The sequence below is a fragment of the Opisthocomus hoazin genome, chromosome 18 (genome assembly GCF_030867145.1).
Source record: "Opisthocomus hoazin isolate bOpiHoa1 chromosome 18, bOpiHoa1.hap1, whole genome shotgun sequence".
NCBI lineage: Eukaryota > Metazoa > Chordata > Aves > Opisthocomiformes > Opisthocomidae > Opisthocomus > Opisthocomus hoazin.
In genome coordinates this window covers 15,722,170-15,749,054 of record NC_134431.1, presented here as the reverse complement: position 1 = coordinate 15,749,054, position 26,885 = coordinate 15,722,170, and the positions used below count along the sequence as shown (strand labels likewise).

At 39.7% G+C, this 26,885-nt stretch overlaps 1 protein-coding gene across 1 annotated transcript in view; it reads left to right on the top strand.

Annotated features, from left to right (window-relative positions):
- TAF4 (TATA-box binding protein associated factor 4) overlaps nt 1-25,915 on the top strand; it is a 39,478-nt gene extending 13,563 nt beyond the window's left edge. Inside the window, exons 3-16 of the mRNA XM_075438849.1 lie at nt 7,950-8,116; nt 8,646-8,765; nt 10,485-10,604; nt 11,393-11,515; nt 12,563-12,652; nt 13,773-14,024; nt 15,455-15,599; nt 15,968-16,082; nt 16,719-16,888; nt 17,488-17,618; nt 18,258-18,383; nt 20,094-20,150; nt 20,232-20,351; nt 24,451-25,915. Of these exons, the coding sequence (XP_075294964.1) occupies nt 7,950-8,116; nt 8,646-8,765; nt 10,485-10,604; nt 11,393-11,515; nt 12,563-12,652; nt 13,773-14,024; nt 15,455-15,599; nt 15,968-16,082; nt 16,719-16,888; nt 17,488-17,618; nt 18,258-18,383; nt 20,094-20,150; nt 20,232-20,351; nt 24,451-24,618 (1,904 nt within the window). The 3' untranslated portion in view covers nt 24,619-25,915. The remainder of the gene's footprint in view (nt 1-7,949; nt 8,117-8,645; nt 8,766-10,484; nt 10,605-11,392; nt 11,516-12,562; nt 12,653-13,772; nt 14,025-15,454; nt 15,600-15,967; nt 16,083-16,718; nt 16,889-17,487; nt 17,619-18,257; nt 18,384-20,093; nt 20,151-20,231; nt 20,352-24,450) is intronic.
- The last annotated feature ends 970 nt before the right edge of the window (nt 25,916-26,885 follow it).

Sequence of the window (26,885 nt, the reverse complement as noted above, 5' to 3'; positions counted from 1 at the left end):
TTTCCTACAGCACTTCTTACATACCTTTTCAGCTGAGCAGGTAAGATTTTTTCCACATGGGATCGCTGTTAAATACAGTGGCTTTTTGGCACTCCAGCATGACATTGTTCCTTTAACTATGTTCTTAAAAGACCTGTGAATCAATATTTTACAGATTATTCATTTCTTCACTTTTTAGGCAGTACAATTGAGTTTCTGTAGTTTGAAACCAAATTCTTGCATAGTAAGAGTAAGCAAAAGTTTTTACTATGAAGTTGAGTTTCTTTTGTCTTTTGACTTTTTAGTAAGAAAAATAAAGCAGTTTTTCGTAATGTGAACACGTAATCGGCGTGTACAAAATACATTTTCTGTGCACTGCAGTCAGCATTATTGATGATTTTTTGAGAATGTATGTTTCATCTCTCTTGGCAGTAACTGTAAATCAGCTGTTCAAAAATTAGTATTTCACAGACCATAGCTGTTAGTTATGATCTGTGATCTATGTGGGCAATTGGGCATGTGGGGAGAGCGGTGATAGGCGAATGGAGTGCTGTAGTAAACTGATGCTGTACCAAAATTTCTATGCATTGTATCTGGGTAAAATTTGACTTTATTCCAGAGTGCAACGAGTTGAAAAGTGAAAGGAGCGATGTGGTTTTGTAGATCTGTAGTAAGTTCTTGTCCAAAATTCTGTGCCATGCCAGTCTTCACTATGGTGTAATGTTTAGTGTCTGTCGGGAGAGACTCCAAATGTTTTGTATTGGAGATGCTTGAAGCAACACCTGACAGTCATGTTTTTTCATGCCAAGTTGTAGTTCACCTTAAGCACAACAGGTGCTGCGCGTTTAACGGGCACCGTTCAGCTGCTTTGGGCATGGTGTGCACTGCGTGCTCTCAGTACAACTGCGTGCAGGACCTCAGTGTTCGTTGCTTTAGGGTGCCCGTTACTCCGAAACAAGGCGTGAGGGCATGTGGTGTGGTGTCTCCAGTTGCTCCGGTGTGCTGACAGCTCTGTCACCGCCTGGCAGTTTCATGGCCTGTAGACCTGCAACTCGGCAGGGAACGGAGCTACTACTGACTCGTGGCTGTGCATCCTGACCTCATCCGTGCCAGGGCAGTGCGAGCGCTCCTGGAGCAGGTGTGGAGTCGCAGATAGCCGTGGGTTCATTTTCACCTAGCTGGTTTGCAGGACCTGATACCTGCACTGCGTAGACTTCTCCATAAGCACTGTGGTGATCTTTGTGGAGCTAAGACACCTTCGCAGAAGCCACAGACCGACCACATTGTTCGTGAAACTCAAGAGCCTGGATGGCTGATGGTGTCAGAGACTTTGGCAAGAAAGTTCAAGTGGAAGTTTTTTCTGGATTTTTTTGTGCAGCACAGATCATCTGGGGTTCTAAAAACCTAAACGAAGATAGTGCATCTAATGCAGTGGTGCACATCTCATCAGGTACAAGATAACGTGTCTGCAATAACAGCTAATCCACAGCTGTGTTGCCATTTAAAGTTCTGTGTTACTCATCTTGATTTGTAATCCCTGTTTCTCAGGAGCTGGTGTATAGATTGTCCTTTATGAGCTGCTATGTGTCTGCTGGTTTAGTACAGATGCTTTTCTTTGACGTATGTAAATAATTCTAAATCTACTAAAAGCTCTCTTGTGTTAGGGAAGATTCCCTTAATTACCCAGGTTTTCATGGAGCTGCAGTGGACTAATAGACTGTGATAGGTTCTTCCCTCTTCTCCTGGCTTTTCATTCCTACAGAGTGAGAACTTTTCCAGGCGAGTCAGTTGATAGCAGGTTATAGTTTCCTTTTCTGCAATGAGGGTCCTTGTCATATATACCACTTTTGCTGAAAGTTCTTCCTGTGGTGTGTATAGGCAGCTATCCTTTTCTCTAGCCGTCTCTCCAGTATTCTTCTAGCTTTTTTGTATTGGGAAATCTTAGAAACATGGTCCTTTTATAAAGATTTTGTCATTCCAGGGTCTCTTGTGTAGCCTGATCCAATCATCTACAGAGCATTGACTCATCGCCTTTGCTTTGTATGGTTTTTGTGGTGTGTATGGTATCAACTTGCATAACCTTACAGACACTTGCTTTCCTTTTTGTTGCAACAGAATTTCTTCTGACAATACAGAAGGGATACTATTATCAAGCTTTCTTCTGCTAATAGAGCACAGCCTGCTTATGATTGCTGTCAGATCTTTTTGCCATGTCAAATGTTTGCAGCATCTTGCCACAAATGAGTGTGTGCTTGAGAGCTTAAGCCACAAACTGCTTTGACGTTGAGATAACCTGTTAGTGAACTTTCCTGGCAAACCTAGTTAGGATTTGAAGATTTTTCAGATGTCGGTGGACTTTATGATCAATAACTCTCTTTTCTAGAGATGTTTGTAAGGACTTTGATTTCCTGCACCAGAAGCATCAGTCCTCTAGTTATTCTTTCAGACTTTGACATTCTTTCTGAACATCAGCACGTGAGTGTATTGAAGGTGATTCTTTGCTGCTTAACAGTTCTCCCTGATACTAACTGTTTCTTCTCTGGAAATGAAGTTCAGTTCTTTTTTTACTTTAAGCAGAGAATTTCCTCAGAAGACTGGAAAAGGGGGTTGTCCATGCAATTTCAAGAGCATACATTCATTAAATCTTCTGTCATGTCCCAGCTACTGAAAAAAAGAACTTCTTAAAAGTCTAGGCTCCTTAGTAATGGTTCTGAATTGATCTGGATTAGAGCATGAGCTACATTGAGGGTAATGAGCAAAATCTGTAAGCTTGAGCCTAACTGTTCTGCTGTTCAGTATCTGCGTCAGAAAGGGAGATGCGGTCACGTGTGATCTGCTGGGATGTTGTCTAGGTTTTGTATTTCACAGATACGCAACAGTACCTTTTTGTGGTCCTCACGTTAGGTGCTTGCTAACTGTAGATGAAGTCTTCCACTATGTCACCTGCTGCATGAATCGAGTCCCTGAGGAATGGAGCATTTACTCTGAGGGAGGCTCACGCCTAGGCAGGTTGCTGTTGCAGTGGCTGCCTGCTGGGGATGGTTGTCAGAGGTGACAGATTCGCTGGACCGCGTCTTTCCGCAGAGCAGCAATCTGACGATGCCTGCTACACCTGCAGAAAGGGTTAACTCTGTCATTGGGAAGGCCGGCTCCTATAAATAGAATTAGTCTAGGTTTGCCAGTGAAAACTGGTAACAAAACAGAAAACTCTTTTGGTTTGGCTTTTTTGGATGTAGTCGTTCTCTAGCAAGAAAACTGTGTGTCTCGGGAGTTACGCAGATGATCAGAGTGGTCTGCAAAGACTACATTTTTTTGCTCTTCTTCCTTTATTATCCTGATATTTTTTTTTCTTTAGTCTTTGCTAAGCTAAGCCTTGTTTCAAAGACAGAAGAGGAAGGCATTAGAAAAAAGTCTGGTTTGTGTTTCTCTGACAACTCATATGGCTGGAGCTCTTGACTTTTATTCCAGTGCATGATTTTACAAGTTTTATTAATTAAAAAAAAAACAAAACACCAAACAAAAAAACCCCCAAAAAAACCAACCAAAAAAACCCCAAGGAACAAAAAACCCCCTAAAGCACAACACTTTGGAAATGGAAATGCCATTATCAAATGGAAATACAAATAGCAAGAGGCAAAGCCGACAATGTAGAATCGCGCAGCTACATCGTATAATAATGAACTTCTTCATCCAAACGCTCTTGAAAACAGGAGAGATCCGGGAAGCTCTCCACAACAAGAACACCGGAGATGACCATTGCGCTAGTCAGGAGCACAAGTCTTTTCAGCCTAAGGAGCAATCCAACTCAATGTTGTTAATCCTTCATTTGAAGCTGTGATGAATTGTTTAATTCAAACTAAAATATGAGCCTCTTTCAGGATTCTCTTAAGCCTCTAACTTCTAACAAAAATGGTAATTAATTTTAATTTTAATTAGTTTTTTAATGAGAGACTTGGAAAGAATGCTTGAATGTTTGCATTTTTAATAGTGAATATGATTTTAGAGTACACTGGTCAGACTTTCTAGAAAGAAGAAGGCAAAGAGGTATTTAAAATGGCCATGTTTAATTGTCACCTTTTTCTAATTGAACATTTCCAATGATCTTTATTAGCTGTTTGGTCTCAAACAGCAATTCGTGCATTTATGGAACAAAACCTGGGTGGTAAATTTGAAACAGAAAGGTATTTTTCATCCTTACTTTAACTATGTTGCTGAATTCAATTAGAGAAGTGAGGTATCTTGGTACTGTTTTAGCTGTCTTCCAGTACCTGGTAGTCATTTCTGATCTGGTTCATGTGGCGTTTGCACCCTTATGCATTGGAGTTTGAGGTCATGATGCTTATCTGTATTTAAATGTTTAAAATATAAGTTTTGGAACATGAGAAAGAAATGTTTTGGGTTTTCTTTTCCTACACATGTGGCTTCAGCACCTCCTGCTTTCCATTGCAACACATGGATCGACTGAGAGATGATTAATATATGCGTGGAGAGAGGGGGCTGTTATAGTCCTACTTGACTTTGTTTAGAAATGGGAAATAAATGGGACTTTCTTTTTAATTTTTAATCAAGTTAGCTCCAATGAGCTTTCTGAACTTCACTGAAAATCCGCTTAATGCCAGCTTGGGTATAGTTTTGGGTTAGTGAGTTTCTTTTTTAGCTAATTGGGTTGGAAAAGTGTCTGTAGTTGGGCTGGGGGAAGAGTAGCTGAGGGAGCAGCTCCATCTCCCTTTTTAAAGAATTCTCAACAAGGCTGGAGAGGTGTTAAATGTTCAGGCAAAAGTCACTCGCCCACACAGTGTATTACTGGTGAATTTCTACACAGAAATCTGAATGACAAAGTTCATCACAGTCTGAATTTTGACACCTTTTCTGAAATCACGCATATACTAACAAGATACAATTTCAGGCAGGTGTAATGTCTTCTATCATCATACCATGATTAAAGTTTATGCCGGACAAGTCTGATGTTTGTAATTGTCTTTGTATATAGCCCACTATGTGTGCACTGCAAATTATCTACCAGTGGTAGATGCTAACTTAAAGAAATGTTAGAAACTGTACAAATTGAAAATAACTGTATCACACGTGAGTGCAGTATAAAAGAACTAGAAACAGATAGGAATGTAGCTTTGTATGAATTACTTTTTTATTACGACTGCAATACTTGAGGGAAGGTTCAGACTTCCCGTAGTTAGAAATCTAGCAGGATAGTGCTTAGAGTCAGAGTTTGAATTACAAATGATTGTTTTGTCTGTCTGCTGCCAAAAATTGAACCTTCTTGATATGTTTTCTAAAGCTCACGTTAATATGCTTTTCACCTGTCTGTTTCAGCAGTTGTGCTATGTTAATGTGTAGGCATGTTCTAATTGTGCATGTAGCTCAGGGGGAATATTGCATTGTTCAGACATTGTGCTTGCTCTTCAGGGGTAGTCAGCCTTCATTTTGTGGTTATCTCCCTTCTTTTCTCTCTTATTTACCTTTTGGGGAGCAAACCAGTGAGTTGACAGTTCTGCCGTTCGCCGAGGGGTGGGTGTGCTGTTGCAGGACGCTAACGCGCAGTGCAGACCCGTTCTTGAGCCTGGTGCTGAGCTGGAGGCTGGAACAGGTAGCAGAGCTGTGTGCCGGTGCCTGGTACTCAAAAGGTTCTCATATGCAGGTCAGCTGCTTAGAGTTGGCACTTTCAAATAACTTTAGTCACTTTTGCACAGAGAAAGAAGCCTAAAAAACAAACATGCCCCCCCAACCCCAAACTAGAATTACTATCTCTTATGTTGGTTCTGGAAGGAAAAAATATATAACTCCGTAAAGAATTTTGATGGTACATTAGCCCTAGAATATCCTAGGGAACCCCCAAAGCGGTAATTTTTAAGAAAAAAGTTTCTTATGGGATGCCAGTATGATTCTGTGATGTTTAAGGGCAGTGTAAAGCACAGGCATAGATAGTTGCATAGGGCCGTTTCAGTTGCTAGAAACTAAATAGCTATCAACAAGCCTTAATGTTTGATGCTGACTTGAAAATAGCTCCTCTAATCAGACTTCCACTGTACTGATGTTTTCAGTTATAATAATATTGAAGATTTCCACTGATTCAGTGTTTATCTTCAGCTGATTATTATGAGGGATGACAAAAACGGGCAACATGAGTTCATTTCCCAAGATTTTATGTTTGCGTATTGGAAGGGGATGCCAAGTTCTGTTTGGGCAGGAATGAGCTTGATGTACTAGCAGGTCACTCAGGTCTTTAAAATACTGAATTTCTCCGTTTTTTGTCAGTAGCCCCTTCCACGTAGCATGAGGCTGATGGTGAGAAAGTAGTGATGGTTCTAATGAGCAGCTGACAGGATCGAGCTTTGCATTTGCTGTTGAGGTTTTTAAATTTCTTGTCAGCAGTGGTGGTGGTGTATGGCTTTGCTGGTTTAATGAAAATGCCTATCTCTCTACATAACTTGCAGGAGAAAAGACCTTTCTTTTTGGGATGGCTTGGAAAAAGTTTTTTTGGACTTGACAGCTAAACTAAGAGTATTTATTTCTACAGTCTCCAAGGTTATAAATAAGCTTCTCCCCCTCCTCCTTTCCTACAGAAAAACAGTTTGAGAATATTGGTTTCTAGATACGAATCTTGTCCATAGCACATTGCACTCCCACCTTAACACTTCTAAATAAGTCGCAAAGGAAAGTCACCTTTTTGATGTAAACTGCTTTAACATCTCTGTGTGACTCTGCTTCATTAAAAGAGAGTTAATGTAGAGAATGTAAGGAAAAAAAGTCAGGGACAAGTCAACTAATACAATCTTTTTTTCTTTTGAACTTTTTTTTGCAGTTTAACACTAGTTTCCAGACAGTCCAAGAAAACTGTGTAAGGCATTCTCTGTAAAACATTTCAGCACTTCACGCGAATAGAAAAGCAAATAAAAGCTTGATTCTTTCGAAGTTGTCATACTCTGAGATGGCATAGACCAGATCTCCAGATACTGTTAGTGAGCGTGTATAGGCTTCTTATTCACTGAACAACACTTAAGAAAAACTTTTGGGTTTCAGTAGTGCCTCTTGATTTTCACAGTGAATTTTCCTCTGTAGTTCGTTGCTCAGAAAGGCTGACTGATTTTGAGTGCCTAGTTTGTTTCCTTAGGTGACTTTTTCAGAGCTGATGAGGTCCTGAGGCTCTCATGGGCTGACTGAGGCGTGCTGAATGAATGAGCTTTGGAAAGGCAGTTCGTGCTGCCCAGATCCTGTTGTGCCTTCCCGAAAGGGAGGCTGTCATCTGAAAATCTGCCTGTTAAAGCCTGCATCCCTGTAGCGACCCAGTGGGGTTAAGCGTGGTGATCTGAGTGACTGAGCAGGGAATGGCTGCCTCATTTCCCTCTCTGTTTTATTTTTCTTTTGGGGTGTCACATGGCACAATGCAGCCTGCTGCAGATGCACATGAGAGAGATTATGATTTTATAGCCACTTTCATTACTAAATTTGTTATGGAAAATTAATTTAGAACTTAGACAATTGTGTTCCTGTTGATGGTGAAGCCTATGTTTGATTTTTTTATATATATATATTTTTTTCCCCCTGCTCTTAAAGAAAAACTAACAGGAATCTTGCCTAATGGAAAGATTTTTTTTTATTGCAGTGCTTCGTAAAACAGATTTTTTAGTAAAGAGCAGGTAGGATTTTTTACATGATTGCTAATTTTAACCTCTAGTTACATGCAATTTTTTGGTTGGGGCAAGTACAATTCATTGTGTGTTCTGATGCACACCACAGTGAGGATTTTGAAAGAAATTTTGAGTCTTTCTGTAATTAAGTTATTCTACACAAAATGTGGTAATGCAGCTGGGTGTTTTGCTTTTATTCTAAACCACTTTTGCTAGCCATGTAGTCCTTCAACAGTACATTAATTCCATATGTATCCAAGTTGGATAAAAAAATTCTTTCATATTTGAAAAGGCTGTTTCCTTGACCAATTCCTTTTTCAACAGGCATGGTCCTTGTGCGTAGTGAGAACGGGCAGTTGCTGATGATCCCACAACAAGCCTTGGCGCAGATGCAAGCACAGGCACATGCCCAGTCTCAGCCTCAAAATACCATGACTCCTCGTCCTGCTACACCTACCAGTGCTCCTCCAGTGCAGATATCAACCGTGCAGGTTAGTTCAGGAACTCATAGTGTTAAAAACTGCAAGATTTTTTCCTGTGAAGAATGCACCAGAAAGTAAGGTATGATGTGAGTGATTTGAAGAAACAGTTGTTCAAACTGCTGGTATACAGGCTTTTCCACATGGCATAGGCATCGCGTTTTGTTCCTAGTTCTGTTACAGTTTGGCTGTTTCCCATCAAAAATACTTTTTCCGAGCTGAAGGGCATGAAGTTGAAAACTGTTTGATATAAAGACCACCGTTCAAGACCATATATGGTTAAAGCATAGAACTCTTTTCCTCAAAGAATCATTATTCTTTATAATACTGAAAAAAAAGGAGGATATGGGTATATGTACACTGAGATCATGACAGTTGCATTAAGTTCCAGACTAAAAATCCCCTTCTCAGTTTTATAGTGGTCCAGATGTGTTCTTTTATATCTGTAATAATGGCAACTATCCAGAGACAGAATAGTAGATAAGGTAGGTTATATTGGAATACAGGAACTAAGCTGTTTGGTTTTTTCCCTCTTCCCCAGGCTCCAGGAACACCTATTATAGCACGACAGGTGACACCAACTACTATTATCAAGCAAGTGTCTCAGGCTCAAACAACAGTGCAACCCACAACAACGCTACAACGTCCTCCTGTTGTGCAAGTGAGTTTGTAGAAAAGTATTGTAATCATGAGATACATCAGTTGGTAAGGTTAGCTGAAAACCTGCTTGAGACTGCCAGAAATACAGGAAATATAATTGCTAAGTGCATAGATGAAATATCTTCTGGATTTTCCTTTCTGAAATATTTGCAGATCTCAATTTACTTTGTTTTGGATGTATATGTATGGTTTTTTACTTTTTTTATTATTATTATTTCATATTATACTGATACGCATATATATTTGAAGCTATCCTGTTATTAGTTTGTGTAATCACAGAACTGACTAAAATAAAATACCTTTGTGCTTTCTGCCTCAAGAAAGTGACACCAGTTCCCTTTGGATTTGGAGCTGTGATGTTATTCCCGTGATGGATCCGTAGTCCGCTGAATTCTGCAGCAAAATTTACAGTTACAAAAAAGACTGCACTGGTAGCCCTTTCTTCCACAAGCCGTCTCCCTCTTACACGAGTCTCTGCTTTAGTCTCTCTTCTTAGGGAGGTTCTGATAGCTCAGGGATAGACAGCGGTGTCTTCGTATGCGGGCTGTCTGCTAACAGCCTGGCCTCTATTAATGATAGACTTTCTAGTAGATTTTTTCTTTTTTTTTCGAGGAGTGGTGGTGTGAGTTTAAAACACAGGGCAAAAGTGTGAAATTCTCCACATGAAATCCAGGCAACAGTGATACAATATGATTGCTGTCGCCTAATCTGTTTCACTGTGCTTTCTTCATCCTTTGAGGAGACAGGATTAGAGAGTTTTAATTTAAAACACGCAGGTTTTGCTGTGCATCCAGTTAACCTTTTTCCCCTCAGAGCCTTTGCCTATGCCAGTGATCTTTCCAGATCTAAGAGTTAATTTACCTAACTGAGTCTCCTTAATTTGCACTGCTGTTACACTGGACAAAAAAAAAAAATCATTTCATCTGCATATTTTTTGCTGTAATGAGCATACTATGGGCTTCATTTATTCTGATTTCAAAAAATGAGACAAATTAAATCCTCGTCTCCTTTTCTGTTTCCCAAAATACCAGTGAAAGTTAGCTTTGGCATCACTGGAGCTTCTCTTCTCGTGCATCTTTATATAAAGAGCAAGTTTAGAAATGATTTGTTACAATTCTGAGAGCTAGTTTTAGCTTGGTAGGAGCTACTGTCTCTGATTGGGTTGTCATTAGTAATTAGACTGTGTTGGAAGTCCGTGAATGAACTGTGTACATGAAAAGTTCTTGTTTACAATGTTGATTCTTTAAATGTGGTACTCCTGCTTTGAATTACCACCTTGTCTACAAAACTAGAGAAATGTTTTGTCCCATAGTTCATCAAAAAGACCTGGATTAGACCTGAGCTTTTGTGTCCATTGTGCCATTTTAGGAAGTCCTCCCTTTGAAAGCACAAAAAGCTGTTGCATTCACAGAAATTTAGCACTTATTTTAACTGAGAAGCCACAGTGTATGAGGACATGTTTCTGGTGTTACTTTGCCATTTTATTCAGTAACCAAAAATCGTGTGACCCTTCATCAACCTCGGGGGTTTCGGCGCTGGAAGCACAGTGTGCTGTGCCATCTGCTGGGTCTTCCCTTCCACTGCAGCAGATGGCACAGCGGGAACTGCTGCTGACAGTGGCTGTGAAAGGTGTGCTGCTGCCCTCTGCCTCAGTTTTGCTGGGATGGTTCAGGAAAACGGGTTTTGGTGTAAAATAATCTTATGTTTGTATTCTCTGCAGCCTCAGATTGTTCTGGGTGGTACTGCACAAACGACTACGTTGGGGACAGCAACAGCTGTACAAACTGGAACTCCTCAGAGAACAGTGCAAGGAACAACAGCAACCTCCACTGCTGCCACAGTAAGACACTGAGTGCTTTTAGGACCTTTTTTTGTTCATTCTCATATGCATGTGTTGATGCATGTACATACGTACATATGTATGCGTATACACATGTGCACATAAACACGGATCAGAGTGGAGACTAGTAAAGATGCAGGAGTTCTGTGAACTATTGATTGTGAAAAGGTAAATGTTTAGTGGAACTGTGTAATTTACAAAGTGTGAACACGGGTCACTTGAATTTTGACAGCTGTCAAAGCATTAATTTTGATTTCTGCAGCAGTTTGTAAAGCACTCCTTTTTTAAAAAACATATTAGCTGTCTCTTCTAGAAGAGTGAATTGTTCAGCACTGCAGAGTAGAGCCAATATGAGAAGGAATAAGAAGTTGGCGCCGACTCGTTTGAGATGCATGTTCCCAGGACTGTACAACACGGAGAATCCGTGCACTGTGCTGTGCACTGGGAATGAGGAGCTTTGCCATTTGTTGTCCTGCTAAAATGCATATTTTCCCATCGCAATGTGCCATTCTTAAAATACTTCATGTTTCCTAACTTCATTAAGAATCATAATTTATTAAATTTTGATTAAGAAATGTGCAATGCATATGTATATATGAAGCAAAGTAATAATTTCAGTCTAGTTATGTCTTAAACAGTGAGGGACATGAACCTATAAATAATAATCTGCAGTGGTGAACTAAAGGAGGACTTTGTTTTTTCACGTTTGTGGTCAGATCATCTGTTAAAAAGAGTTTATCTTCCCTTCTCTGACTGTTTCCCTTCTACCCCTCCTCCCCCCATAACAGGAAACTATGGAAAATGTGAAGAAATGCAAAAACTTTCTGTCCACATTAATAAAGCTGGCATCATCTGGAAAACAGTCTTCAGAGACTGCGGCTAACGTGAAGGAATTGGTACAGAATCTGCTGGTAAGAAAAGTTCGTGAAAAGTTGTGAGAGAGAGTATCTGGGCAAGTTTAGACTCAAAACTGAGGGGAGAGGAGGCAGATTATGAAATATGAGATAAATCAAATTGAAACTTTGCTTCTTCTGAATTAAAATACATGCATGAATTTTCCTTTAAGCTTGTAAATGAGACATTACTATTCATATTCGTGCATGAGAACATGAGTTAAGTTGAAGTGTGAGTAATGTAAATGGTGAGTCTGCTTTTTTTATTGGTGATTCTACTTTTTTTACTGATAAAACACTGAATAGAAAGATTAATTATGTACTTGAGGGAAGACGCTACAGCTAGTGCAATAGCTGAGTGTAGGAAATAACAAGTTTTTACAAAAAATCCGTAAGTAATATTATCTGAAGCTAATGTAAAAGCTTGACATACTTAATATTTATAGAATGAGTACTAGTATTGCTTAGCCTAGTTCTTAGCTACCTTTAAGTTAAGGTAGAGCTGAGGTATCCAGATGTTACCATGTGATAACCAGAGGCTGTCACAAGACTAAAATTCAAAGTGTATCTTCCCATGGGGGACGTACATTTAGTTTTGTGAGAGACATCTGCCGTTTGAGGATATGGTGGGCACAACTTTAGTTATTTGACATGGAGGAACTCTAGTACCTTTGGAAAAGAGACCACCAGAGACGGGGCTGCCCGGCTCCCCTGAGCGACTGACAGTTGGCTGATTGCGGGTCACACGAGGTATTCCTGTAGGCCCCACCTCGCTCTTTGATCTATGGATAGGACATTCCTCTCAGGGTGAGAAGAACTGAAGATGTTGCTTAAAATCGACTGAAAGACAGGAAGAAGAAAAGGAAAGATGGGACTGTAGGTCTTATTAGTTAAATTTATGGTAGAATTAGTTACTGCCATAGAGCTATTGACAACTAAAAGTAGTGATGGGTGATGAACCCACTTGCTTTCAATAAATTCTTAAGTGTTAAATTTTTTCTGGTGTTTAATATCTGTAAAAGCTAATTTCTACAAATTCATTCATTTGGATTTTCTGTTTTGAAGGATGGAAAAATTGAAGCAGAAGACTTTACCAGTAGGCTGTACAGAGAACTTAATTCTTCACCTCAACCTTACCTTGTGCCTTTCCTGAAGGTAACTTGTGTTCATTAGTCCTTATGTATTTCTGTGGTTATGTATCAGCAGCAATGAACACGAGCACATCATTTGCTAGTATAGATGGAATTCCAAAATGGTGGACATGGAAGTTTTAAGTGGTGCCTGGTTAGACTTTTGCTCCCTTAAAAAGTATTTCTGCCTCTGTTCAAGAGTTTGTTGGTATGGTTCATTGGCACAGTCAATAATGTAATTTCTACCATAGTGTCACATTGTAGCTCTTTTGAGAAACCTGAGAAGTTTTCTTTTTATGACTTATGATCAGTTTCTTTCCATAGCACCAAACCTATGAATTGATTTATTACCCTCTTTTGAGTCTTGGAAAGAAAACAAGGGATTGAACGACACAGAAGACTGTACCTTCTGGACAAACTCATACTCTTGCCTGTGCTGTATACCTGTTTGTATGGATAAACAGAAAATTTGTCACCTCTCAAAAATAAATCCCATTTGTCATAAATTTTACAGTAATTGGACACATCTCAAAATAATGTTTATTCTGAAACAATTACCATTTGAAAATCAGAGCAAATACAACAGCACTGTATGGTAAGAGTATAACTCTGCTTGACTAATGTATGATTAAGGGATATAGTGGTAGGCGAGTGGTGACATTTCTGGGTTCTTAAATGCTTGTTCAACCTTGAGCTGTTCATGAGGACAAAAAAATGTTACTGTAAGAAAACAACGAATGTAAGAATCTCATTAAAACACTGTGGTGTCTGAGCTATTCTGAAATCTTCACCGATGTTCCAGTATGTCTTTTAAGCCATCCCACATTATAGCTTGGTATATATGTAGGAACACAATTGAGGAAGGCAGCATGGGCTTTGATTGTTAGATACACACCAGGAGTTCCAGATAGGCTTGCATAACCTAGATGCCCATAATATCCAAACTTCCACAACTAAAGACACTGTCACTCTCTGGCTTTGAATGTGACGTGGCATGGTATTGCTGTGTGCGCTGCTCACGTGTTTTCTCAGGTGCACGCAGACTGATACAATGGACTGAAATGAAACTCATTGCTTTTTACCATTAACGTTTTCTTGTGTGATCCAGAATTAAAATACTCAAGCAAATTCTTTCCTCTTTTTAGAGGAGTTTACCTGCCTTGAGACAGTTAACACCAGACTCTGCAGCTTTCATTCAACAAAGTCAACAGCAACAGCCAACAACGCAAGCAACGATAGCAACGATTCCATCTGCAGCGGTGCTTCTGAGCTCCTCAGTTCAGCGCACAGCAGGGAAGGCAACTGCAACTGTAACAAGTACTCTCCAACAACCTGTAATCAGCCTAACTCAGCCTACGCAAGTTGGTGTTAGTAAACAAGGGCAGTCTGCACCACTGGTATGTAAGCTGAAGTGCATCATCTATTATTGCACAGGGGTTTTTTTTGACAACAGTGACTTTTCTTCTTGAATTGGTAGTTTAGCTCAATTGGAGATCTTTGACCTCTTTAGAGAAACTAGCTACTAAGGAAAAAAAAAGGTATAATTTAAAATCCGTTCTTGATTAAAGTACAGTATTTCCTATTTTAGCATGAAATATTGGCAGATTGTCTCAATCACTGCATATCTGTGAGAGCAGTGTTATGGTGAATTTTTCATTTCCCATTTCATAAGTCCAATGACAGATCACACCAAAAGAGGAGAAAGAATAACTTTTCCCAGGACTGCACATAAACCATGTAAGAACAGTATAACGTGCATTATACTGTTCTCATACCAAAGCAGTGTCTGAGTGTAAGCTTTTTCTAGCATGTGTATTAATTAATATGCATTATTAAATTACTAGGGTTTTTTTTGCTACTTAGTACTTCAGCATTCCCTGTAGAGTGTTTGGCATTCATCTGAGCTGCTTTGTCCAGAAATGTTCATATGAAATGAAAAGCAGAGATCTCTTTTGTCAGTCCACAAATATTTTTCACTAACCTTGAGAGAAAAAACTGGTGATTATATTGGTCTTACTGCCTTTATAACCTAGGTATTATAGAAAGACGTTAGGAACCTAGGGAAGGAATAAAAACTGAACATTGACTGATTAGTGCTGGATTTACAAGAAAATAGTTTGGCCTGTAAATTAAATATATCAAATGGTAGCAAAATAAAGACTTGCAGAGTTATAGAAATGGAGTTGCAAAATAGGCAGAGTTGGTAGATTTCTTTAGAGTAATTTGAAAGTAAGTTTCTGAAAACTTGTTGAGACCAGAAGACGAGTTTGCATAAATGGCTCTGATTGTGATGTTACCCTACTTTCAGGAGTTTGTGCTCAGAAGCAGTATGGCTACAGTTGCCAGAGACTTGAGTCTAACTGAACAATCCAGTAGTACAAAGCTACACAGCTGGAGCTTATGCTGGTTCGGAATGAAAACAGCATATGTAGAACCAGCTGGATTATCTTCATGATGTCTGTTATTTTTAGTTCTAGAGTTTGTTCAGGCAGATCCAGTTTCCCTCTGTAACTGCTGTAGAAACTGCATGTAGAAAGTTGTAACTGGACCTTTGTGATTGTAGATGTATTTTTGTAGTTTTTTAATAGAAATAGGTTACTGATTTATTTTTTTGTATCACAGAAAACTGAGTATTAGTTTTCCCATGAGGTATAATTTATCTAAAGAAATTTTTAAAGACTTAAAATGTGCTGATTCTAAATCAATGAACAGATGTGTTAAGATGATAACTTACAAATTGATTGTTAGGGTTTGTTCTTCCCACCTGATTCTTAGCCTTAGTTATTTCTCAGGTTCTTTATGGTTCTTTTGTTCTTATTATTTGCAGGTTATCCAGCAGTCTCAAAAAGCGGGGGCATTGATAAGGCCTCCACAGGTGACGTTGACACAGACACCAATGGTAGCATTGCGGCAACCGCATAGTCGTATTATGCTCACTACTCCTCAGATTCAACTGAATCAACTTCAGACAGGTAAGAGGTCAAGATACTTAGTGTATGCTATATTTGGTAGCATTAACTGAAGTCTGGTTTATGAACGTCAGTTCTTCAGTGCCCTGTAGCTGTGTGATGGCTGTTGCACTACTGCTGAAATGTTTGGTGCGTAGTGCCGTAGTGGCTGGGGACACACATATGTCAGGGCAGCATTTACAGTCAGAGAAGCTGTTTGGGTACTGGAATTGTGTGGGAGAGTCCTGTATGAGACGGGTGAAATGCTGACAGAAACTGTTGAGGTGAAGTCTTTGCACCAGACCTGTTGCCATTGCTACCCATGACTGGCTTGTAAATCTGAACTCCGATAGAAATTTGGTGGAGTACAAATATTGTCTGTCTTCTTGCAGTACCTGTGGTAAAACCAGCAGTATTACCTGGAAACAAAGCTATTGCCACTGTTTCGACACAAGTAGCTGCTGCTCAGAAGAATAAACTGAAAGAACCTGGGGGAGGCTCCTTTAGGTGAGGATCCGTATGCTTATTTGTGCTTGTGCTGCCTGCTGAACTTGGTGGGGACCTTTCTGTGCGCTCCAGTGGTGCTGAATCAGGCTGGGTGAACTCAGAAGAGCTAGAGGTGGATTTTCTGTGGGCAGGTTTGCTACTTTATTAAAGACTTTAACAAACAGCTGTGGACATACTTGTGCCAGACTGGTTTTAGCATTTAGTTGGCACTAAGGATAAATATCAAACCTCACAAACAATTCCTGCCTGGACGAGTAAATAGAATTCATTCCTTCGCTCCTGCCAGCTGTGCTCGGGCTATTCGGTTGTACAGCCTGACTTAGTGACGAGTGCAGTTTATTGTTGTTTTGTGGTAGTGATGTGTCTGGTCTCTTGTTTCTCAAGGTGTTGAAAGATTACGTAAGAAAGGATCTTGAGAAAACGGTTAGGAAGTACAAAACTGCAAAAATACTCAGCGCTCTTTGCAATCAAATATGTTAATTTTATTTTATCATATAATAAAAGCAAATAAAATGAGAAAACAAAATAAAGTGTCCAGGTTTACTGTGGAATTCATTATATGCAGTTGTGGTATTGTAGTAGTGTGTGCAGATAAGCACTAAATATTATGATTATAATGAGTTTTCCTTTATTCAGGGATGATGATGACATTAATGATGTTGCATCAATGGCTGGAGTCAACTTGTCAGAAGAAAGTGCTCGGATATTGGCAACAAACTCTGAGCTAGTGGGCACATTAACAAGGTCCTGTAAAGATGAAACCTTCCTTTTCCCCGCACCTTTACAAAGAAGGATATTAGAAATAGGTATGTTGATTTTGCTTGAACTTTAATAAATAAATTTCACTAGTTTTGGGTTTAACTGAAGGCATTTTTTGTAGAAATTGTTTTGAATAGTTTAAAGTTGCTGGAGTTGTGACCTTTTATATGTTCTGATGCTTGTGGGCAATCATTCAGGTTATGAAAGTAGAATAGTGTTGGGGGATAGCAAACCTATAGAGTTGCCTTCTAAAGTGATGGCAATTTAACATCAAAATTACTGGACCTGGTTAAAATTCTGACTGTATAAACTGATAAGACATAACAAAAATAATGACATTTGTTTTTAAAAAAATAAATCCAGAAACACTTTTATCATATTTACTTACTACTTGAGAACTGATGGTAGAACAACAAACATTTTTCAATTATTTGTTGTACTGTGGTGTACAGCGTTTATTAATAGCTTGTAAATTTTGTTAGGCTAAATTTTTATCCATGTGCAATTTCCTGTTTAATGCTTGTCTGAGAAATACCTGAAAGCCATATTTTGCAAACAGCATTTAAATTTCCGTGACTGAGGTTAGCCACATGTTTAGCTGTATTGTAAAATAATTTTTTACAACTGACTTCTGTCCTGATCGTAGGTAAAAAACATGGAATAACAGAAATCCATCCTGATGTAGTTAGCTACGTATCCCACGCTACACAACAAAGACTACAAAACCTCGTGGAAAAATTATCGGAGACTGCTCAACAAAAGAATATTTCTTACAAGGTAACTGTATTTAATTGCACAAAGAAAATGGCAAAATTGTCCAAATTCAGCAGGCTGCCACGTTGGCTGTAATGCGTGAGTTCAGGTGTTCTTCATTCTGTGAAGTTAGGTTGTTTATTCGCTTTGACTGATTCATCTTACATTAAGATATTAATACACATGGATGACTAGAACTCTTAAGCTTGCATACACAAAATGTTTCTAAAACAACTGCAGAGAAACTGTGCCCTCCCCTTTATTATGTCAAATGTTTAGAGTCTGAGTGGTTGTACAATCAGATAGGCAGATAAAAGCACAGCTTTGAATTCTGAAGAGACCGCTATCTGACAGATGTGTGTTCTTAATAGATGCAAATGCCTAAACAGTGTTTAAAAAAACCACACAGCTCTGTGAAATATGTTTGTGAGGTTAAAGCTGTGATGATACTAGTTTAGAAGTCAAAATCTGATGATTCATGGAATAGAACAAAATGCTTTTAAGAATTCTAGCTGGTTTGACTGGTGTAAATATACACTTGCTATTTGTTTGAAAAGGACAAAGTGAACATTTGAGCTTTAAATGTATATGTTCTACAGTACAGTACAAGCTAACAGCTTTGTTTTTAAGAACTGTAATGAGAAACATTTGCTGTGTTTTCAGGATGATGAAAGATACGAACAAGCAAGTGACGTTCGGGCACAGCTCAAGTTCTTTGAACAACTTGATCAAATAGAAAAGCAACGTAAAGATGAACAAGAAAGGGAAATTTTAATGCGTGCAGCAAAGGCAAGTGCTTGGATTTCACACACATTTGCAAAGTGTCATTTCTGACGTCAAAACTGCAGAGTTTCTCTTCATTGTAAAGCACTTGCAATGAAGGGGAAGGCTCTAATCTTCAAAGATGGAACTTGATGAAGATGTTCTTTAGCTAGAGCTCTGCTCTGCTTTTCGTGATAAAGCATGTGAGACAGCTTCTGTGCCAGTCTCATTGCACGTTCCCAAATTAAAGTAGGTCTTAAAACTTAGGTTTTGTACTTTGCAGTGTGAAAAAGATGAATTTTATACCTTGGTGGTACTCTTAAATGGAATGGAGAGGTTACAGGTATTCTATTTTAGAAATAGAATTCAGAAAGACTTTTACGAGTTGGAGAAATAAAATAAATAGGAAGCAGTTGATGTAAGAACAAATGTAAGCAATAGTCTTTGTGGTTTTACTCAATGACTCTAATATAGGATGATTATGACTAACTTAGGCAGGAGCACTCTAGAAAGAATTCACAAAACAACCTAAGGTTTCTGTTGTGTTTGTGATCCGGTATGAGTTGATAATGTCAAAATCCAGGTTTTGTTGTGCAGTGTTCGCATTAAGTTGAGAACTAACACCTTCATTTCAGTTCATTCCTGTTAGACCTGAGCCAGAATACTCTATCCGGTTTTTGGGCCCTACACCAAGCAGACTTTCAAAGGAAAGCAATTTAATGGTCTAGAAAATGTGACCGATGAAGTAAGATTAGAGAGTAAATCCATTTGCTTCAGAAGAGAAAAGACTGGGGTGACACATCAGTCTTCGTAACTGTGTTGAATATCCGTATAATTCCCTGTGTTTGCTGCACCTGAAGTGCAGTGGGGAAGACATAGGCTAATCATTAGGAAAAGCTTAACATTTTAAGGGTACTTGAGCATTGAATTAAAATAACTTTCGCTGATGGTCTAAAGGATATGTTGGATTAACAACAGTCAGGATTTGTTTGAATGTAGTTAGTCTTGCCTTATGTGAGAGTATGGATGAAAGACTGCCTTGAAGTTCTTCCTGTTTCTGTTTGTTCGACGTCTTGGAAAAAAAACCCAAGAAACTAAGAGTATTGATATATGTAGCAAAAAAAATTAATTGGCAAATATGTGTTAATAGTATTAGACAATAAAGTTTGCTAAAATCTTGTGTTCTGTTACTCCTAAAAGTATGATACGTACAAGTAATTGCAGGTGCCTAAGTGAAATGGGCAGTTGCTAATGTGAATGGTCTGTTGGTCAGGTGGCTGCAGTTTGTTCAAGCGAGGGTCTGACTTGTATGTGTGTAGGTGCAGCAGAAAGATATGTTCTTAGTAAGCGCGTAGTTACACGGCACGGGGAGGAATTTTTCCAGAAAGCACAGGTCTGATTCCTTTTTTTCGTATGCAGAGTGTGTATATTTGAGTTCACAGAACTGTGTCATTTGTGTCTTGTAATGGTTTTAAGGCAGAAATACTGAAAAGGGGGATGCTTTTTTTCAGAAATAGATACTTGAATCTAAGAAATGGAAAAGGGCTCTTAATTTCGAAAAATTATTTTCCTCTGTTGCCCTCTCCAGGAGTGTTAGGTATTCTCCACTTCCTGCTGCAGTTTAAGAAAAACATTCATGTGCTATGTAAAACTTACAATCTTTAACTGCTTTTGTAACTGAAATAATTTTTCTTTCTTTTTCTCCAACCATTCCATGTTCATCCTTTATCAACATAGTCTCGATCTCGACAAGAAGATCCAGAACAGCTTAGGTTGAAACAGAAGGCCAAGGAGGTAAATGTTCACCCTAACACGAACTTTTATTTCGCACATTGAAAGAAAAAAGTTTAACTGTACTTGTTCTGGCACATGCAGATGCAGCAACAAGAGCTAGCACAGATGAGACAGAGGGATGCCAACTTGACTGCATTAGCTGCGATCGGTCCCAGGAAGAAAAGGAAAGTAGACTCACTGGGATCCGGATCAGGGACAGAGGTACAGTGTAATTGTAATCTTTGGTTTTGCTGCATCAGCCTCTGTGAAAACCTTTCTGTTGAGACCTTTTTCTCTAGTTTGTGGAAGCTTTGTGAGCAGCAGAAGTGTATTTTGTATTCAGATTTGCTTGCTTCAAGGCCAGAATCAATTTTTAGCATCTGTGTAGCAGCATAGAGAATAAAATTTGAGCTGTCATTCCCTGATTTGTGGAACTGGAGGAATGTTAGAAAAGCCATCGCTGTTCACAAGTCTCTGCTTTTTTGGACCTCCAGAGTTTTGGGAAGGGATTATTGTGGTTGTAGCCAATCTAGCTAAATCAGAATGCAGAGTAATGCTGCTGAGGTGGGTGCAGTGATAGAATTGAATCACTGCTGAATTTGACAGCAGGAGCTTCAGGTTATAGGAATTTGCCTAATTTCTTACTTCAGCTGTTGCTTTGCCTTAGTCTTAGTAACTCTACAGCAGACCAGTTTGACCAATTCCATCTGATTATGATGTTCGTGCATATCCTTTGTACGTTCTGCTATTTGATGGAGCCTTTTAAAAATTTCTCTGCAGACTGAGTATCAGTGTGCTCAATATCTGATTAGTTTAAAGTTAATTTAAACTCAGGTAGATTGATAGACTATCTGCTGTATTTCTAAACAAGTTAATAAACGTGAAATAGTATAAAATTGTTTTTATGCAAGGAAGACATTCAATGTGGGATTTCTTAAGTTTTTAAAAAAGAACAAAATCTTCTGGAAACTTGTCATTTACAGGACCAAAAGCTCTTTTCATAATTTGAGGATTTTTCCCTGCAGAGTTTTGTATCTGATAGCAAGTGACAGGACAGTAATAGTTTAATAATTCTGTTTATTACTCCCTGAGCATTCCAAATTTTTAGTGCGAAAGTATATATACTGTAGAAAAGCCTCTTGTTTCAAAAGAATTTGCCTTGTTTTATACTGAATTGCTAGAAGCAATAATTTACATGTGCTTGATGTGTTAGAGAATAGTCTGAATATTAGTAAATGTTATTTTTATTTATAAAAAAATGAAGCCCCTTGAGTGTCTTTTAAAGTAATTTTGAGTTTTAAAATTTACTAAAATGCCTGTTACTGATAATATGACTTACTTTTATAGAAGTCAACAAATTACTATATTAAAGGTTTATAAATGTGGTTTAAGATTATCAGACTTGCAGAACGTGGCACTTTTACGAAGATAAATGTGTATATAAATGAAGTTGTCTCTGAGGAATATGCTGAAGTATGTCATGCAGCGTTCATGTTGGCATTGCTTACTTAACGCATGCTCAACTGTGCAACGTTAATAGTCTGTTAATGTCACTTAGGTTATGGAATGTATTTTACATCTACTGTGAACCCTTGTTTGTATTTCATCTAAATCTGACTAATTTAGTTATCCTAGATTAATCACTTACTGGTTAACCAATTAACTACAGGTTCCCTGGAAATCTAATCTTTTTGTCTGTTTAATTAAGAACCAGCTGCTTTTGATCTGATACTCTCACAGCTGTGCTTTTGCTGCTGTGTCACTTGACATTTTTAAATTGAGCTCCACTTGTCACCATTTGCATGCAGTTTGTAGTTAAGGCATGTTACAAGAAGTGTGGAAAATAAGGTTGGTCATTACTTAGACACAGATTTGTAAATGTAAGCTTTTGATGTCAAGGAATGCTAAATCTTAATTATATGTAAAATAATTTCTAAGTAGTAAGGTACTGTTTTGTTTCAAAATTCAACAAAAGAGGTTGCTGTCAGTTTTAGAGTTTTAGGTCCATGTGATTTTATTGAAAGTTACCGAAAAGCTTCTTAACTTGTTGCATGCCTACAGGAGCAGCATAGTTCTGTGTCTTTAAAGACTCCTGAAATTTTACCTTTGCATTTAAATTATTAGAGTCTACATAATAAAATCAGGCTTGAGCTTCTACGAAAGAATATTTAAAAACCCAAAAGTTAAAACCCCTTCCAACCATTCTTTATATTGCTTCGCTAGTAGTCATGTGTATGTACTTGAGAAAGTTTGGTTAGCATGCAGTGCTCTCCTGCATCTGCCGATCTCCACTGAAGTCGGTGGAAATCGGACACCCGAGTTGTGCAGCTGCCTTGAACCACCCCTGTGAAGGCCCAGCCTTTAAGCCACTGGAACTGTGGGTTTTCAGTGGCTTGATGCTTGCTGCCTCGACGGGTGACTTGCTTGAGAAGCAAAAATCTGACTTCGCTGTTGACAGCGCGGTGAAGCGAGAGCACAGCACTGAACGGAGCGTGCTGCTGGCCCGAGGTGGCCATTCCCAGCGCAGGTTTAGATGGGTCGGTGCTGTACCCGGATCAGAAATCTGCGGCTCGCACGCGCAGAGGGGGCGGTGTTGGCTTGTTCGTGGGGCTTTTGTACTGCTCTGCGTTTTGGCTTTCCTCGAGTCCGGGGTATTCGTGTTCAGAACAGCCTGTTACTGGGGCCGGTAGCTCTGCTGACAGTGGAGCGGGCTTGGGCCGGCGGTGCCACCAGGTGGTGAATCCCGGTAAAAAAGACAAGAAAACGGTATTCTGGTAAATGAAATTAGAGAGAGGAAAAAAAAAAACCCAACCCACCGATAAGGCACGGAAATGCAGCCCGTTCCCAGTCACTCGGAACACCTGCGTTATTTGCAGGCGCACCCCGAGACCGGGGTGTCGGGGACAGTCCCGAACCCGCGACCGCTGACGGCCGGTTCCCGGTCTGCGCGCGCCACCTGCTGCCGGGCCGGGCGCACTGCTGCCGGGCGGCCCCGCCCCCCCGCGGGCTCCCCGCCCCTGCGCCCCTCCCTCTCCGTGTGCGGGGGGCGGCCGGCAGCGCTGCGGCGGCTTTAAGGCCCGGCGGGGTTTTCTGGCGTGCGCGGGGGGATGCGTGGCTGCCCCGCCCCGGAGAGCGGTGGGGACCGCGTGCGGCCGGCCCGGGCTCTGCGCTCTGCGGGGGCGGCCCGGCAGCCTTGGTGTGCGGCTCGTTCGCTGCGCGGGCAGCGCGCATGGGAGCGGCTGCGGGGCGGGGTATCGCTAGAGAGACCGCAGGACTTGTTTTCCTCCTGTTTTTTTTTTTTTTTTTAATGACACGTACAGAAGCATAACTCATTAAGGTTGGGAACGACCTCTAAGATCAATGGTGCCAGCGACAGGGCAAGGGGCAATGGGCAGTGGGCACAAACTGAAGCAGAGGAAGCTCCAGCTGAACATGAGGAAGAACTTATTCCCTCTGAGGGTGACAGAGCCCTGGCCCAGGCTGCCCAGGGAGGTTGTGGAGTCTCCTTCTCTGGAGATATTCAAGATCCGCCTGGACAAGGTCCTGTGCAGCCTGCTCTGGGTGACCCTGCTTCGGCAGGGGGTTGGGCTGGGTGACCCACAGAGGTCCCTTCCAACCCGTACCGTGCTGGGATTCTGTGATCATCCAAGTCCAACCATCGACCCAACACCACCGTGCCTGCTAAACCATGTCCTATGCTATTATATAATAACATACTACTTGTTTATCTTGCCACCGTGTGTGGAAAACCACCAGTGTGTGCCAAGTGTTGCTGAATGGTGGAGCAGAATGCAGAGATCATTAGAGAATGCATGACTGTGTCTGGGATCACTGCTCCTCAATATAACCCTGAGCTGGGTTACAGCTGTTATCACCGAAAGGAAAGCTCAGGGCACCCTACTGTGAGGATCAGGGCGGGTCTAAGACCTTATTCAAGACCTCCTGGTCCATGGGAATAGGACTGCTCCCCAGTTCAACAACTCCAGGGCTATTCTTGGGATCTGTATGTGGTGAAGAATACCATCTCTTCTGTTTGTTTTGGTTGTTGGGATTGCCCGTCATCAGCGCCTTCCAAAAGAGAAGAGCAGTGCTTTGGGGTTTTTGTGTCTTTATTAAATGTCACTGAAAACTTCTGATTGTTCAACTGGTGTTTATACATAAGAATTAAAAAGAAGTCTCTGATCTGGTGGCACGCAGCGTGCTGTTCGATAGCTTCCTGTGCGTAGTCACTTAGTTCTTACCTCACACTTTTTCTCTGAAAAGTTTTGGAGCACCTGGGCGCACTGCCGCATTCTGATTTATCCGTTCTTCTCATTTGCAGGGATCTGGTTCAAGCGCAGCAGTCCCAGGCAGCTCTGGAGTTGGAACAACCAGACAGTTTACGCGACAAAGGATAACGCGGGTGAACCTCAGGGACCTCATATTTTGTTTAGAAAATGAGCGAGAGACAAGCCATTCACTATTGCTATATAAAGCATTCCTTAAGTAAAATGGAAAAGATCAAGGTATTTTTGACGGAGAGACGCCTGAGGACATTTTTTATATATTTGCAAATTACGCCTTTTTGTAACAAGCAAATGGGATATTGTTTAAAAAACAACCACCTCTTTACATGGAACAGTTTTATATTCCTGTTTATAAATAAACTCTTCAGTATAAGAGAAATACATTTCTGTAACAGTGAGGATACTTACAAGGCCTGTGGATACTATAAAAGGACAATTAAATTTTAACTCATCTCTTGATTGAGTGGCCTTCTTGCCAAACAAGCCATATATAAAGACTGATGGAATCGTTCAGCAAATAACTAGCTACCCTTTGTCAGCCCTGTAGCAGTTTCGACATTAATTGTGCGTTTTAGTTCAGTTTTGTTCAACTAAATCAATTATATAGGCATATGTCTACAGCAGATGACCTCATTTCTTTTAGCTTTTTTTTTTTAAACAGTCAGTTAGCAAAGCAAACTGATTTTTTTAAGAATATTTATCTTTCCCCAAAATGTTCAAAATCTAGAGGGATATACAGTTAATTTTAAACATAACCTCAATTTTAATCACATTATTGCTTATTAGAGGCCCTGGAATCCCATAAAGGAGGGTTACTTCTGAATGTTTTAGCAGCATCTGTAAAAATGCATTTTATTTGCTATAGTTTGTAAAGCTGTAAAGTTAAAAAAGGAAAAAAAGGAAAAAAAGAGAAACCTTTTCAGCATAAATATATTTTACTTGCACTGTGTTTTTTAGCTAAAGTGAAAGCTTAGATTAAATAAAATCAAAGTTGAGAGGAATCATCAAAAGACTGTTTCTCAGTGTGAATCAAGTGTTGAAAAATGGTGTATTTTGTCAGTAATTGTACATAATTTTTGGCACATAACATAAAAATGGCTATGTAAACTATAATTATTTTGCTAAAAGACTGTATGCAAGCTGTGGGCCTACTTTAAAGATGTCCAGAGCAAAGTCCCTTCTTTGTACCTATTTTTTTATTACAAATATACTAATTGGTTCTTTATATTTTCAGAGGTTATTGTATTAAATTGTCTATTGATAGTACTTTTATGACTGTAAATACTTTGGCTTTCTTTGTGTGAACTCTCATGGTAGAATTTAACTCTCTTGCGTGTAAACTGAATGCTGATCAGTATTTTTACCAACACCTGACAACTGTTACACCCCTTTTATTTTGTCTTTTAGGAAATCCTGTCTTTCCATTTTTTTTTCATGTAAATTTTGCACAGTTACTTGTTCATATGTAAATATTTTACTTTCAAAAATGAAGTTTTTAATTGCTATTGTTTTATATAGGATTGAAAGAAAATTAACTCCTTTATTAAAAACAAATTTATCTGTATTTGCTAATGTATTTTTCTCTCTTGGATTTATTTTTCTTGGTACAGTAAAAGATTAGTCTGCCTGAGGGGATGCTGTTTCCTAAAGATGCACTTTGGGTTTTTTATATTGTTTTGTTTTGTCAGCGTTTTGAGGTGTGTAACTTTATGAATCTTGAAATTTCCTTGTTGTCTTAAGGGTGTTGGACAAAGATCAATGGATGGTGGGTTTTGGTTGGTTTGGTTTTTAAGCAGGGAGAGTTTCTGAAGAGAACTGAAAAGTCTTTTGGGTTGGTCTAGTGGAGGTGTAATAAAACACCCTCTCCTTGAGGGCAGCCTGCTCCCTCAGACAGTTAACTGCGGTGTGTTCAGAAGAAGGCGCGACAGAAACCACAGAAGCTGGAGCACAACTCGGAAAGAATATAATCAGGGACACACTTGATTATTAACGTGGAAATCTCGGGAGGTGCATTTCTGATCCTCTGTACTGAATGTTTAGCTTTTGGTTTGTTTGCTTGTTATTTTAATTCCCCATCTCGTGGGCAACATAAAAAAAAAAAAAAATAGTTCACAATTGTGAGGGCCTACTCCTGCTATTAGATTAGTAGGAAAATCACATTAATTTGGTAATTATTTCTTGCATACAGAGAAATTTATCTACAGGCTACGGCGCCGAGCACGCTGCTATTGCACTGTCACTCAGCCCGGCGCTGAGCTGGTCCACGGGAGGAGACCAGCGGTCTCTGAAAGAACGGATTGGCTCCGGAGTGATGGACCCACCTGACACCTCGTATGACTCTTACTTGAAGATTTTAATTGTTTGCAAACTCCAAACTGTCTTTCAAATTGTGTAATGTTATAAAGTGGAAAGAAACAACTTTGACTTTCGGCCAAAGCGTTGTCGTAGCCTTCCTGTGAGTGTAAGAAGT